The following is a 16,571-nucleotide window of genomic DNA, read 5'->3' as shown; positions in this document are numbered from 1 at the left end:
TATATGTACCAAGAAAGTCACATAGAAGAAAAGATTGAATTTATTTTTTTTTTATGTAATTGATTTTACTATGTCGTTAAGGAGTCCTGCATTCTAAAACAATAGTCGCCCCAAATTTCTGAAGTAAGACCTCTGTACTATAGACACAAATGAATACAGTGATGTAACAAGACTAACAGTACAGTTCATAGTTCTTAATTGAAATATTGAAATTATCAGTCTGAAACAGAGATATCAAGGATGGAGAAAAAAATTGCTTAGTAAACTCAAACTCAAATAGTACAATGAAATCCTAATGGGTAACACTAGTCATCATTTAGCAGTTCCAAAAGTAACTCACTGCTTTCCTTAGGGTTTTATATCTCATTTATTTTCAAGACAGCTCTAGAGTCCAACACATTTCACTACTCTGAACTTCTGTTCTCTTTTGAAAGAGCAAAAATGTCACCAAGCGTTTGTGAATTTTTAACCGTATCTGCTGGTTTCTAGAATTAATGTATAGATACAGGTTTTGATGATTTTACTTAGCTATTCGTTTTCAAAGTATACTTCATTTTATGGATAACTCCGTTCTCTTTTTCTTTCTGTTTCAGCTCTATTTTTTTATTACTTTCTTATAAAGCCTTTATAATTTTTCTACCCTTTCTCCTTTATTCTTTAAGAACACTTATCTTGGACTTACCTATCACACCTTACAGTATGCTTTTTGATCTGATTTTATGTAGTATCATAGTAATAGCCAGGAAAAATCAGAGAAAAAAACCCCCTACATTATGAGTAGTTACTAGGTGCTCCGCACTGAACCAACATTTCTTCTTGCTGTATATTACAGGAGAATTTATGATGGTAGGAGGCAAAAAGATTTCTTTAAATACTTTTAAGATCTGCTATGACTAATTAAATCAGATGCTAATGAAACTTTCAAAACCAAATGGATTTAAGAGAAACTCAGTGATTGATCAAGCACTGCCTTGGAATAATTCAATGTACATGTTTTAAGGATTTGTTAGAAAATATATATTCTTTTTTTTTTTTTTTTTTTTTCTGAGATTTACTTAGAAACAGGAAGAGGAAAGGAGGAGCAGGGAAGGAGAGGTTTTCTGAAGAGCTGTTAAAAATGTTTGTTATGTGAATTGGAACTGACCTAAGGAAGTAAAATATTTTAAATAATTTTATTGAAAATAATGTAAAGTAGAACCTTTCCACATACATAATTTTTTTTTTTTTGAAATGAGGTAGCACAGTAACGCTTAAACTTCCCTTATGTGTCTCACCAATGCATTTTTAACTGAGCTGAGAACTCAATCAGAAATTTTCAACTGCATACTAAATTATACATAGCTTATAACATGCTGTTCACTGAAAACTGTCATAGGTTTTTATCTATGGATGAAAAATGAACCTGAAAAGTTTCACAATTAAAATGTAAATGCAACATATTAAAATAAAATCATAATACATTAAATTTTAATATAAAGGTGAAATTCACACATTAGGTTAGAATCATATGCCTATGGCATGTTTCATTAAAGTATAAAATTGTGTTCATTGAGCTATCAGAGCATTTCATTTTATGGAGAGAATTTTACATTCATTCTCATTTCCATTTTCTTCCATTCTGAATAAACTTCTAGACTGTGGGGTAACACTAAAATAGAGCTTGCCAGCAAAGCTATGATACCTGAAAATAAAATGTCTAATCTGTAATAGATCATAATGAGCAGTTACTTTGTTTAAACATCTCTACTTTTAACAAGGAGACACTAAGTAATTTTCAATTTTTTTGTCTTTCTGTTTATTGTCCACCACATAATGTTTAAAATAGTGTAGGATCAAGAAACAAATATTTACTATGTGTTGTATTAATGCAGTATGCTAGTGGAGTAATTAGTAGTACAGTACAGTAATTCAGGACGGTAGTGCAGTGGCTGCAGTAATCTGAAGTCCTCTACACAATCTGCTTTGGCTAGGACACTTTAGAGGAAGGAACAAGGGAGAGGTGAATAGTGAAAGGGAAAGGTGGATCAGCTCATGTAAAAAAAGTAAAAATAGAATAACATGAAAATTGGATGGTTCACTATAGTCTTGATTATTCATCTTCTAAATGGTTAAATATGAATATTTAAGAAATGATTAAGCTGCGCAGTTCATGCTTTACAACAAAAACTGATGAAAATTCATCTCCTCTTACACCAATTTTCAAGGTGCAGTAAGGCTGTAGAAGATAGTGCTGCATCAGTCATTGTGTAGGATCACAGCCAAGTTTAATTGGGTAATTGCTAGGTTTAGAAGTTTTTAATGTAAATTTCTGTACAGTTAAGTGTGCTAGGTGCTAAATGGGTTGCTGTGTCTTCCTCACCATCACTACCCCATTTATGTAATCCCTTTAAGTGGTGACCCCTAAAATATATGGATATCTAGCACTTGTGTTGTCAGAGTTTGGAAATTTTGGATAGTTGCATCGCATGCATAATGAACATAAAGTGCACACAAAGAAGAATGGAATAGAACTGTACATGGGTAGTAAGTTCAGTGCATTCAGGCTGCCGCTGTGCTGCGAATGTAGATCAACTCCTAGGGAACATAGAATGAATTAGACTTAAGCCCAAGATGAACTGGAAATATCATTCATGATTTCTTTGGCATGTCTACACGTGAGCACCAAATGTCAGAAGTCCAGAGTATATAGGACTCCTGTTTCTGTCATTAGATATTGCAGCTGCTGCAGGTAAAATCTGTACACATTTAGGTACAGTCAGATAAGCAATCTACTGCCTTTTTTCACATGATACTGTATTCCTGAAGATGTCATTTAAGGACAGCTGTATGTGAAATCTTGAAATAATGGCATTAACATTATGATATTTTTCTCCATTACATTAGCTGAGAGGTAGGGAATATAATGTAAGAAAGATTCAGGAGATGGGAGTAGCTGTTTCAGTGTCTGAACTACTTTGAACTACTTTGAACTACTTATACCCAAGGAAAGAAGTTTATAAGGTCAGAAAAGGCCCAAGATTCCATGTTTAATACTCTGTATAGTTACTGGTACAAACACAACTTGAGTGCCTGTTCAGTGTAGAAATGTGGTGGTTTAGTCGTCAGCATTTTAAATAACATTCTATACTTGGTTTAGTAGTTTATAAAATGCAGATAAGACAGGCTAGACAATTTCTTTACATAAATGCTGTTGCGTAACTAAAACAAAGACATGAGTTTTTGAGTTGTCAGTGTTTAAAAAGATATCCTTTGCTTGGCTATATAGCTCGATGCTGCCATATTTTAGAAGCAGATTTCCCATCTTGAAATTTATCACATTTGAACTACTTATCTTGAGAGAAATGGGCATACCAAAGTTTAAACTTATTTTGTGAGAAAGTAGAAATCTAAGCCAGATGAGTTGAGACCTTAAAGTGTCTGTTTTCCTTTGTGGACTAGCATAATGTGTGCAACTGCACTGTTTGCTGACGTGAACATCCTCTGAGACTTCTGAAGAGTGATATCCAGTTTCAGTACTTACTGTCATGTGTATGGTATACCTGTTACTCTTCTCCTCACTGCTTTCTACATTGGCATGTGCAAAATAATGCCTAGTTTGCTGAGAATTAAAGAATATATTTATTGTGTCCTGGGTATGCCATTTTTGGTGGGGCTATTTTTATGTACGTGCATGCGTATGAGCCTGACACATAGTTTAGTGATGGCATGTTTGGACCAAGTACATTTCTATTTCTAGTGCTTCACAGTGTATTCAGAAACTACCACTCAATAAATCAACATACAAAAACCCAGTTGAAAGTAAAATTCTTCTCTTGTAGTGTAAAGATTCTTCAGAGGTCTTGAGTCACTCGTTTTCTCAGTGGTATTATTATTATCAGTGGCTATTAGCCTCGCCAAAGTGATGCAAATAGTTACAAAAATCTTTGCTTGTTTTACATGTGTTCAACAAGACACTCTTGTAACTATTTTCATTTCAAACTTAGATCTTGTGAACTCTCTTTCTTGTGTTCATAAACTGTGGGTTTTGAGGATGAAAAGAAACAAAGAACCTAAACCAGTCTCCATTCTTTAATATGTTGTTATGATGATTTTTGAAAATAAAGGACAAACCTCTCCCTAATTGTGAGTATTTAAATGCATCCCACCACCTAAGATCATGTATTCAAGCTCATTCCCATTTTACTTAGTGGTTGGAAGAGTAGCTAGGTCTATCTTGTGATTGAGTAGGAGTTATTTTATACTGATGCTGAGAGAAGGCCAAAAGAAGCTTATAGCTATACTCCTACATTCATATTTATGTCAAAATAGCATCTTAGAAATCTCACACAATTGACAAGAGGGCATTACTGCTATTCCAGTATAGCCCTATTGTGTGAAGGTACAGTTCTTGTGTCCATGACTTCCACTGAGGGTAGAATTGCTTATGCACTTCAATTAATGGAGGTTGGGGGTGATTTCCATATTAAGGTTTTTTTATAAAAAAAAAAAAAAAAAAAGATAAAAAATAGTATTTCGTGGCAACAGATGTGTTGTGCTTCTGCAGATATTTTCCAGAACCATTAGCAACATTTATAGGTTGCATTATGATGATACACAAGGAAATTTACATTTGATAGTTTAACGGTTGAGATAAAGAGCCTTTATGCATTTAGAAGAAAGTATGTCTCTTCCACCAGAAGTGTAAAAATATTTATCATCACATCCTGTATTGATCCTCTAAATTGTCTTTCTTAGTTGTATGCTGTTTTCTTCTGAATCTTGTTCAGCTCTCGTGTGTGATAATGATTAATTTTAATTATAAAAAAGATCAGTAGTATTTTGGTACATTGGTATTTATGTCTCATGTAAGGGTTTAATTGATTATTCATTGATTTTTATATGACAAGTTAACAGGTGCTGAAAAATCCTGTGATCATGTACTGTCTATCTTCTTGTATTAACTTCCCTTAAAAGTAGTTCCTTTCATCTTCACTGTCTTCATCAGCATTATTTGCTTGTAGCCGACACAAGGCATCTTCTTCTGTATAGTTTTTAAATGCATATAATCTAAAAAGTCTCTTGAGAATAATGTACTTGAAATTAAACTTTACATAGGATGTCCATAATTATGTATGGTTCATTGCTCACTGGCAAAATATAATAGAGAAAAGATGCACATAGTTTAATGACTGAAAGAAAAAGCTTTTTTTCTGCTGTTTTTCCTTTATTCTCTCTTGCTTTTTGATATCTGTAAGTTTTGGGTTTGCTCTTTCCATTAGTCATTTTGTTTCAAAAATAAATTAAGGCCACATGGTTTGCTGTTTGACTGGATTAACTGCCTTTATCATAAAGCCATAAAGATGTCATAAAGACTTTTACAGAAATAGTTCAGCTGTGGGCTTAGGAGTGAAGTGGGAGCCAACTACCTTTCATATCACAATTTGCAAATACAATTTTAAAGCTAGAAAGAGAACCAATTGCAGAACCAACAACAGAACAGTAGACTGTATTTTATTTTTTGTATCTAAATCTCTGTAGTTAAAACAGAAAATTAGCCTGGTATGCTTAATTTAATAATGTAATATATTTCCTATGATCAAAATATTTCTGTTTTGCCTATGTGATCTAAACACAGATAATAAAATGTCAGTGTTTCATGGATAAAAATTATTCTTTCGTATTAATGCTAAGAACATAGCTAAGTTAGAATTTTAAAACTAATGGAGATACTTTCAGAATTGGGAGATAAACCTGTAGATCTTCAGAATATATTATTTTTAGAAGGATCTTTTTGTCTGCTATAATACTGCTTTTTTTTTTTTTTTTTTTTTTATGTTATTGCCTCTGTTTTGTCTTTTCCCCGAATGTAATACTGAATTTAATGCAGATTTTAAAATCTTAAGTGACAGGCAGAATATATTGCCAAGAAATATGGTGGCATTTCCACTGCTGATTAAACCTTGTCAGAATGTATGTGGGTTAATATATGTCCTGTATTGCTTGGGTGCTTAGGAAATTAAGATCTGAGCATATATATTGGATTTCAGTGTTCTTTCCATAGCATGTAGTGGATGACTTTTTTTTTACTTTTAAATTCTCTATCACTGAAAAGAATAATTGAATTAAAATTTCTCAGAAAATCAGCTGCTTAAAAAAATGTTATAGTACCTATTTTTAAAAGGTTGCTCACTTTTTAGTTGGAAGATATAATAGTATTCTGTAGGATTTTTATTTTTAACATTTTTTTTTTTGTAGGTGAGGCATAACCACTACTGTTTCTTTACACAGAAAGCACACCAGATAAGAGTCAGCTGTTCAGCTGTTTTACAGCAGACACATCTATGATTCTTTACATTTTTCAGGTTCCAAAAATGTGGAACACGTCCAAGTGGTGCATGAAAACAAACACTTTTGGCCTTTTTTTTTTCTTTTTTCTTTTCTTTTTTTTTTTTTTTTTTTTTAAACTTGTTCATGCAGGAGAAAAAAAATTAAGTTACAAGTTCTACTTCTTTCTTTTGTCAAGTGTACAAATTGGTTTCAATGCTTCCTTTTGTTTTCCACAAAAGGTGCACACTGTGAGCTTGTTAGATAGCTGGTACTCTAATTGGTATATACTTCCATGATAAAATTTGTCAAATGAAATGAAATATTTTAGAATGCATTGCCTGATATATGTTTTTGTTTGTTTTTTTTTGACTAGTGAAAAAGGCCATAGATTTTAAATCTAGAGGATTTAAATTGTTTCCAGGGAAAGACAACAGCAACAAGTTTTCTATCTGTGAGTGTACTCCTTTTTTTTTACTTTTTTTCTAGTGCAAGAGTGAAGTTTGTGCTGTCTGTGTTGTTTGTGTGTTTTCAAAATTATGTATTTCTGATAATATAACTGACTTAAATCTCTTTCTCCAATCTGCATGGTGAATTCTTAAATATGGTTCTACTCTAAAGGCAGGCTTTCTATAAATCTGGCATTTCACACTTAGTTTGCAGTATTTGCAAGTAAATATTCAGGCTCCCAGGTGCCCGCTGAAATCTTAGCTGTGAACAGGAGATGCGTTATTTTGATTGAAAATTAGTACTAGCAGAAAAAAGCTATACAAACCAAAGCCTATCTTCATTTGTAAATGTTCAACCATGTAGCTTTTTAAAGAGAAACGAGGAAATTTTCTGTTTTGTTGGGTTTTTTTTTCTTCATTAACTTTGACATTTTGAACTGATTAACAAGCTCTAGATTTAAAAATTCTGGAGATGCTTAGTGCCTTCGACTTTAATTGCAGAAAATAGAAACTTGAAAGGGCTTGGCATCTTAGAGGACTAAGTCCTGATTAACTCATAAGGAGGAGTCAGGCAACTTTCTAACATAAAATAAACAGGTTTGACTCTGAATACATTAAAGAGGATATCTTGTTCAAAAGAACGTGCCATTTTTATAGAGTTCCTTTTTGGATTAGAACCGCATTTTAAATATTTATTAGTAATTGGTTAAAATTAAGATGGACTAAATGTTTAGCCTATGTGTGCTTAAATTACATTTCGTTATTCTTCACAGGAGTGAAAGGACTTGCTTTCAAAGGTCCTTAGGTTGGACATATTTGCACTAATTTTTTGTTTAAAGTACCAGTGATAAATTCAGTTCCAAGAACTTAGAAGGGCATATTGTCATAACTGTTAGTGCTTTTTTTTTTTTAGTTTTAGATTTTAAACTGTCAATATAAGAAGTGTGTTTTTTTCTAAAGAGGTGTCTCAAACAGCAAGACTCTTTAACATTTGACAAGTCAGAAAAATAAAGCAAAACACACTTCTGTTCAGTTTTTATAATGTAGCATATTGTCATATTCACCTTTTCTGTAAACTGCATCACCTAAATAGTTCTGTAAGGCATTTCTGGTTTATTTGAAAACTTTGTAACATTACACTTAAACCCAAGTATTCTTTTTACACATATTGCATGACTGAAACCTAGAATGCTCATACAGAAAAAAATAGCAGCAAGATAGTTACAGTGAGGTCTCTGATGGTCTATCTATGATTTAATACTAACAGATGAGAATAGTACAATGGCTGATAGAATGTTTATCTAAAGTTTTATTTTGCACAAATTGATAAACATTCCACTATATAAACAATAATAACTGTAGATTTAAAGTGAATTACCTGACGCTTGTGATATCTGAAGATGCTTGTTATGACATCAGTGATGAAATTTATCAATATATTTTTTGAAAGTCTTTGTACAATTTCACATTATGATATTCTATGTAAAGATGAGAACATCTGTATCTTGTTTTGCTGTTTATGCAGAGCAGATTACCTATATGATTCAATAATAATTGAAGGCAAAAGCCTTGAGGATTTATACCTTTAGTGTTGTAATCTAGTCATAAACAGAAGTCTAAGATTTTATATTGTTATCTAGCTAGACTTTGGTTAGCTAGTCACTCTGGTAGCTGATGACATTGAGGCAGTTATTTCATGAAAAGCCTCTATATTTAGCTGTTGACTTCAAATAAAATTTCCAGCGTGGTTTCAGATTATCTGTAGTTGCATTACAATGACATCATTCAACTGTTAGTGGAAATAAGATAACGACAAGTGAATACGTATTTTACATTAGGCCTTATATTAGGAATGTCTTTAAAAAATATCATGTAACATTTCTCAGATGTATGTGTTTTCCTTTACTTTTCACATTACTTTTTTTTAATGATTCGGGTATATAACATTCAATACTAGTGCATGGGATATTGCACATAGTAAAGTCAGAATGGCAATATTTGATATTTACAATCACAATGTGTGATGAACCAAGTGTGCATCAACGTCATTTCACAAGTGTTAGGATTAAAAAAACCCAATCAACACTGGGAACCTAATTAACGCTTTTTCTAGAGGAGCCTTTAATTTACTAAAGGGAACTCTTTCATTGCTTATTGTCATATGACTATCTGGGCTGTAAACCATACAAATACAGATAGACAGATATCTGGGAAACTACACAAAGCTGTATTTCAGTAGACTGAAAGATCAAGCATTACGTCTAGGAAAGTAACATCAGTTAAAAAATAATATCTGCATTTATTTTTCACTAAGTACTTAATAGAAATCAGAATGGATTGAAGTTTGTGTTCAAACAGATTTCTGGTTTGGGACCAAATCAGAAATCTGTTTAATGACTTTTGCTTACAACATTTTCTTCTGAATGTTTACTGTGGTATATGTCTTATTTTAATTTTGTTGCTGTATTTAGTTTAATGACTTCCTTTAACATAAGCCTTTTTATTTTGTTTATGATTATTAATAATTTCATAATTTATAATTTAAAAATCCATTTCATAGAGTATTTTTAAGAATGGAACTTGATACAGAAGATGTCATAAACCCAATAGTATTATCAAGTTTCCATTTTTGGTAGATATTGGAGTATATAATATTTCTCATACTTTGAAATCCAATATAACATTCTTTTTTATATGAATATTCACTCTATTATCTGTGCATGGGGAAGTATAGTCTACAAAAAATAAAATTGCATTTTGAAATACTAAACCATGAGTTACAGTAAATAGACATAGTTCTGTTTAAATAACATTTTTATATTTTCATAGTAAAGAATTACTTCTGTGTGTACTGTTCTATAATACAGCCTGAAAATGACACTATTTTATTTTAATTTCTTTGATTTTATTACCAGGCATCATGAGTTATTTCCCAGCTATAGTTTTAACTTATATTTAATGTCAGAAAATATATCAGACTGTCACAAAACTGAGCTGGTGTCTTTTTCCCTGCTTGTTCTCAAGTATACTTCTTTTGCCTTCCTGCATTGTTCAGTCTTTTCTATATACAGGCTACTTAAGATGATTCTGAATTTGTCATGTCTGGATATAGGCTTTGGAATTGTAGAAAAGTACCATGATATTTCAAAGAGTTAATTTTAAATGTTCATCCAAGAAACACCTACTAGATGGCCTTATGAAATGCAGTTTATGGAATTGCACTTTTCTGATCATAGAATCATAGAATGATTAGGGATGGAAAAGACTGTAAGATCATCTAGTTCCAATCCCCTGCTTTGGGCAGGGGCACCACACACTAAACCATGTCACCCAAGACTCCATCCAACCTGGCCTTGAACACAGCCAGGGATGGAGCATTTTCCACCTCTTTGAGCAACCTGTTCCAGTGCCTCACCACCCTCACAGTAAAGAACTGCTTCCTTATATCTAACCTGACTTCCTCTCTTTAAGTTTGAACCCATTCCCTCTTGTCCTATCACTACAGTCCCTAATGAAGAGTCCCTCTCCAGCATCCTTATAGGTCTCCCTTCAGATACTGGAAGGCTGATATGAGGTCTCCACACAACCTTCTCTTCTCCAGGCTGAACAGCCCAACTTTCTCAGCCTGATATATATGTTTACTCCAGCACTAGCAGGAACTTTCTATAGTCAATATGCTTTCATCACACCTCCCAGTTATTGAGGGAGCAAGACTGAAACCAGGTAATACGGATAGGTTCTGAGGAAGAGCCTTCCTCGTCCAAAAGAGCATAGAGGTTGAGATGAACAGTGAATGCCTTGGTATGCTATTAAAATAACTTTGGACATGGGTATTTGGGGCAAAGAAGGATAAATACTGTGGTTCCAGTTGACAAAGTCTGAGCTTCATAGGTTTTTTGAGTAGTGAGAGGTTTTTATTTTAACCATCTGCAACATTTTCATTTGGCTATTGTCTTCCTCAGGTGTATCACATCAATTATTCCCTTTCAATGAGTGTAATAAGTTTCAAGTATGAGAAAACCCCAGAGTACTCTGAATGTTATTGTCCTTCATTAAAAGCTGAAATTTCATGAAGTATAATTAGAAACTAGATTTGTTTATTTGAGTAGATTCACTTTACAATGTAATGTGATTAGCCTGATTATATGCAAACTTTTTGTTTAAAGGAAAGTTAAAATCAATTGGTCTAGTTCCTCAGAAATAAAGATACGTAAAAGTGGAGATCTCTTTCTGCATACTGTAAATCACTTGGTTTCATCTCAACTTGTATTAAAAAAACCCCACTTCTATTGTGCCAATTTACCAAGTGATAGCAGAGCAATCTCCTTCGCTAATGTGTTGGTTTCTTTTTTTGGGGGGAACTGCTCCCTTATCATTCAGTGAAGGTAAAGAATGAAATACAAAGTTAATAGAATTATTTTGGTCTGAAATTATTTTTGCAAGACATACCTTTGCAAGCTGTAAAAAATTACAGGAACATACATAATAAATGAAAAAAAAAATGTGTGAAGAGTGGGTTGAATATGCTGAGGGCTAGATTGGTACATAAAAATTTCTGGAAAAACACATGGAAAGGTTCACAGGAAGTTTCTCTCTGAAGATCCATTTTAGTTTACTGTAAGATAAATGCATGCAAATCAAATTGGCATTTAGGCTTTACATTCAGATATCTGCATTTTCAATACTGGTTAAGGACAATTCTCTCAGCATGAGCCTATGCGTTCAAGTTTTATTATAATTCAAGGAGAAAAGGTCAGCTTTTAGTGGAAATGACATTTATTAGTTTATATTCATAATAAAATCTTACAGACCTAAACTTAATGAACATTCCTTTAAATGTTAATGTTTGTAAAGGAAGAGTAATAACATTTCCATATGGGTTTAATAATACAGGCAAACAAAATAGCTTATGAGTCCAACTTATAGAAAAACCTGTTATTTAAAAAAAAAACCCAAAAACAAACCCAAAAAACCCCAAAACCGCCAAACAAACTAACCAGAAAATACATGCTTTGCTTATTATAGGGAAAAGAAATTTATGTATGGATTATATTCTATCGAAAATCTGTTTTAAAGGACCTAAAATGTAGATAATATATTTTTTCATATTTGTTAATTGCGTAACTCTTAATTTCCTAAAAACCCCTGCATTATTTCAACTTTTTTGTTTGTTTATTTCTGTGTTTTATGTTTGTCTTTTTGCAGTAAATGAGGGAGGTATTAAGCAGGCGTCCAATTTGTGTCCAGATCCTGGAGAACCAGAAAATGGAAAACGGATAGGCTCAGATTTTAGGTAAAATATAAGCCCTACATTGTATAATTTCTCTAATACTGAATTTGAAAATGTAACCGTTCAAAATGTATTGCTGTTGTGCTACTCTTTCAAAAGTGAACTTTTCAGTAAAGGGTGAAATGTAATTCAGTATAAAATTATGTAGTGCAATATAGCATGTAATTAATATGCAATGATGATAAAATATCTATTTGGACAACAGCATATATCACGAGTAATCTAGCAAAAATTGGATTGAAGAAGGTAAGTTAAAATTATTTTCTCATGTAAATACCGTATTAGATTTATAAATATTGAGCATACATGTGGTACTGGAGGTTTTTGTGAGGCACAAAGAAAAAAATGCAATGCAAAAAGAAAATAAAACCTCACAGTTTCAGATATTATTATAGTACTCATTGAAATATAATAAAGAATATTTCATTTTCTATAGTACGTTTTTCAGGAACCCAGAAGTTTGATACATGCAGATGCATTTCTCTAGTAGTCCTCAGAGTATTTTAGCAGTCTTAGTGCAGACTATTTTTCTATTAATTTTGATATATACTTCTCCATTCTCATCTATCTTTCAAATTTATCTTTTAAGGAAAAAAGTTTGCAATACTCCTTCAAAACATTCTATGTATGTCTTTTTCTTATTGAACATATGACTCCAGGTGTCAGTAACAGCAGTGGTTGATGTATGACTAGAGAGACACATATATAATCACTTCTTGAAAATGTTTTGAGTTAATTTTGATCTCTTGTCTATCTGAGTTTCTGAATCGCTTCTGATGCTAGATGATTATTTGAGCATAACAGGCCTTTGCAGATTGAAATAAAGTCAGAAACGTTTACTAATACCTGCCAGCTTTTCCTGTACTGAAAAAGCTGTCTTATGGAGTAATGAAATCTTCCCTTCTCAAGAAGTTTCTTAGAATTTTAGTTGTAACAGTGTTCGTTCTGCTGGAATTTCCAACAGTTTATTTTATGTTACCTGTCATACATTAAAAATACACATCTTTTCGACATTTAAATCAAGTTTTAGCATTAATGCCACTGTGGTAAATACAGGAAAGATGTAGTAGATGAAGAGAAAAAAATTTTTCATGTGGTCTTGTTGCTCCTTTTAATTGTTGGGTTTTGGAGGCGTTTTCTCTTTGTTTGTTTATACTGGGATAAACATAGCCAAACTGAATTATACCTGGACAAGAATTCTGTTGTGAACCAAATGCATTCCTCCCCCTCCATCCTGAAGTTCTGCCTATACAAAATGAATGAGCCTATCTCTTTACCTCTGTAGTGTAGTCTAGTTAGGTACTTAAAGACGAGATTCAGATCAAACTTGATGACAACAAGGCAGTAAATAATGTTGAACAGCCACAAAGATGCCAGTGTGGTCTTAGAAATACAGATTCTACTGAGAGAAGGAAGAAGACAATCTACTATACCCAATGAGTCGAGTTACAGTATAAGTAATGATAATTTATTAATTTTATATTGTAAATTGCTTTATAGTTATTTTCTCCAGAATCATGAATTTGAAGTGTAACTACACTGATAGACTGGAAGTTTCACTTTTAATTTTCCTTAAAGTTTCTCTGAATCACATTCCCTTCTCTGCAGATATGCAGTGAGCTCCTAGACTCTGAATGTCAAGTAAAGCATCCTGAAAATTGAACAAAACTCTGATGATTTGTAGTGTGAGATGTGAGGCTAGTTTGAAGTAGAATATTACATGTTTCATTTGTCAGCAGTTAATTGGCTCCTTTGTCGAACAGAAGCCTCTCACAGTACAAGCTTTGTGGGAAATGGCAACACTTTAAGAACTGTGTAAACAGAATTACCAATTATCTCCAGAGTGTCAGGAATTCCTCTGCAACTGAAATTTTGTCATCACTTTAGTTTGTTCAGCATATGTTAAGGATTCTTCTTGACCAGAACTTTTGAAAATTTAGATATTCTAACATTCTATCTTGGAATCCTAATATTTTGCAGTAATATTTCCAAGTACCATATCAAGTGATCTACAGAAATGTTCCTATGCATGCTCTTAACTTGCTACAGATGTTGTGGCATAGCTCAACTCTCCTACTGAGGCTCAAAAAGACTATGGTAAATTCTATCTGTAGCTTGCACATAAATAGTTATGTATCAGTGCTGTGCAGAAAGTTGCTAGGTTAAGAAAATGTCATTCACTGCATAGCCTTGAAGGCTTTAGATTCTTTCACTGCAGATGGAGAAAACAATGTATTTGTTGCTTTACTGATTATTTATATACTATACAGTAGCCTAAAAATGTATCATCAGGTTAATCCTTTGATGGGAACAGACTAAGAGCTGATGTTTAGGTATTTTTGATATTGAGTGGGTTTGTTTGTTTGTTTGTTTGTTTTCCTATGGCAAAAAAAGGTGTACTCTCAAACTTGTTTGGTTGCAGGTGTGGACAGAATAGGTTAATAGGGCAGAAAGATGTGCATCTTGGAAAACACTTTTTTTCTATAATGTGTATGTGACCTTTCAGTTGATTCCACAGAAACGGAATAGAACTGCAGTGTATGAATTCAAATGTATTCCCTGTACATCAGTGCAAAAAATCCAGACTGCATTGATTCCTTTTTCTAGTCTGTCCCATCTATCCATCACAAAATTTACAAAGTTCAAAATGCAGAATAATATAATTTATAGATTAGCTTGAGGTTTTGATTCCTTGCATAATTGATTCCTGATCTCTAATTTAAAAAATATATCAAATAATAGAGGAATATAATCTAAAATGAGTTAGTTTGCTGCACATATGCCAACTATTAAAATAATAATATTCTATATAAACTTCATATGAAGTTTAACATTTTAAACCGGCTCTTTTATATCCTTTAGTGAGTCTGTAATTTCAATTTCATTTTAGACTCCTTACTGCTTTAAATTCATGTTCTTTAAGGAGGGATCTGAAATTGGGGGCATATGAAGAACACTTCAAAAAGAGATATAAGATTAAATTGTTTTCTCAAATTTGTAGAACTTATTTAATATTTACACATACTTTTTGTTTTCTAATAGAAATATAACCAATGTTTGTTTGCTTGTTTTTCTTGAAAATGCAAACCTAATGACATTTCAGAAAGAAAAAATCCTCAATCCTACTGAAATTGCTGCTATGTCACCACATCACATCAGACTCACATCAAAACCATGGCCAAGTGCTCTACAGAAAGCTTAGTCTAAGGAATGTAGATGTAAGCCTTTTCTCATTTTGTCTTAGAGCTAATAATTATTTCCTGGTAACCTTCATGTCCTTTTTGAATCTTTATTGTATTCAACTCATCTACTATACCTGGGGAAGGAAGTGACACTTTACCCTCCTGTACTCAGTTACCAATTCATTTATTTTTTTTTTTAAGAGAAAAATAGATTTTGAACTGAATTCTTGTATGTATAAAGCACATTGAAGAATTTTAAAAAAAAAAAAAGTCATCATCAAAAACAAGAAGGATTTCTCCTACTAGATAATTGTGAAAGATTAATGCTTTTCAGTGTCTGGCTTTTAAGTTCCTGAGAGACCCAGTTTCTTAACATTTTCTTGACAAGCTCATGATAGTCAATACACTGGTCTTTATGGATGCCATTATTACACTGCAAGTCCAGAAGATTCTGCAGGATTTTATTTTATGTTTCAGTCTTTTTTTTGACCTTTCAGACAGGAAGTGTTTGTCTGATTTTTTTATATTACTGTCTTTTGGAGTTTATCTATCTGCCATAGGAGCTCATGTCTGTGTCTTACTCTTTTTTTTTCTTAGAATGCTGTTTATCATCTTCCTATCTAACTGCCATTTTACCTCTCATTCATGTGTCACATGTTACAGATCTTATAATTTTTCCACTCTCACTGTGTTTATGCTTACAGTTAAATAGATTTCCATGTGGGTTTTTTTCAGGTCCTCCTTTTTTTATTCTTTGGGTAATCAGATTTTCTCAACGTGACCTTCTACAACAGGTGAATTCTTGTGAAAATCCAATCTTGAGAAAGTTGTTCATGTCTTCCCAATTACAACCATTTGAACCTCCCTAACTGTACAGTCCCTGGACTAGCTGAACATGAATTTTAACATTAATGATAGATCATCTTTCTATTTCACAAATTTGACATTTCCTCCAACTCTGTGATCTGTCTTGTGGCTCTTTTTCCTCAGTCTTGGATAGAAGCTTTTCAGCTTTACCTTGCTAGTGCCTTTACATTATGTTTACATTTTATTCTTCTCAGTTTTTCACTTGTATATCTTCCTTTGTTTTTCATGGAAGCTGCAGCCCTTCTCTCTCTCCTTTCACAAACATTCTTGTTTCTTGTAGAAACAGGAACTGGTTTTGGAATAGTTCTTAGAGCTGTTAACCACTATCAGATCCTCCTTTTCTGAGATTTCTGTTCGGGTGACTATATAATTTTTTCATGGCCTCTGTCCTCATTATCTATGTCTCTGTAAAGCCCAGGTACTCCCCCGATCTCATCAACTCTATTGTGCTGACACCATTCTTTTGCAAACACGTAAGAT

General features: G+C 32.7%; 1 protein-coding gene across 3 annotated transcripts in view; it reads left to right on the top strand.

Moving 5' to 3' along the window:
- Positions 1 to 16,571, top strand: part of CSMD3 (CUB and Sushi multiple domains 3) — a gene marked incomplete at both ends in the record, with an annotated part of 652,566 nt that overhangs the window by 264,507 nt on the left and 371,488 nt on the right. For 2 of the 3 annotated variants that reach the window (XM_080610434.1, XM_080610433.1), the window contains 2 exons: positions 6,680 to 6,757; positions 11,958 to 12,045. In XM_080610434.1, the coding sequence (XP_080466560.1) occupies positions 6,680 to 6,757; positions 11,958 to 12,045 (166 nt within the window). The remainder of the gene's footprint in view (positions 1 to 6,679; positions 6,758 to 11,957; positions 12,046 to 16,571) is intronic. The other variant, XM_080610435.1, reaches the window with a different exon arrangement.

This window comes from Psittacula echo, assembly GCF_963264785.1.
Source record: "Psittacula echo genome assembly, chromosome: 2".
Lineage (NCBI taxonomy): Eukaryota > Metazoa > Chordata > Aves > Psittaciformes > Psittacidae > Psittacula > Psittacula echo.
The sequence above is the reverse complement of the archived record's forward strand: the minus strand, read 5'-3'. Positions and strand labels throughout refer to the sequence as shown.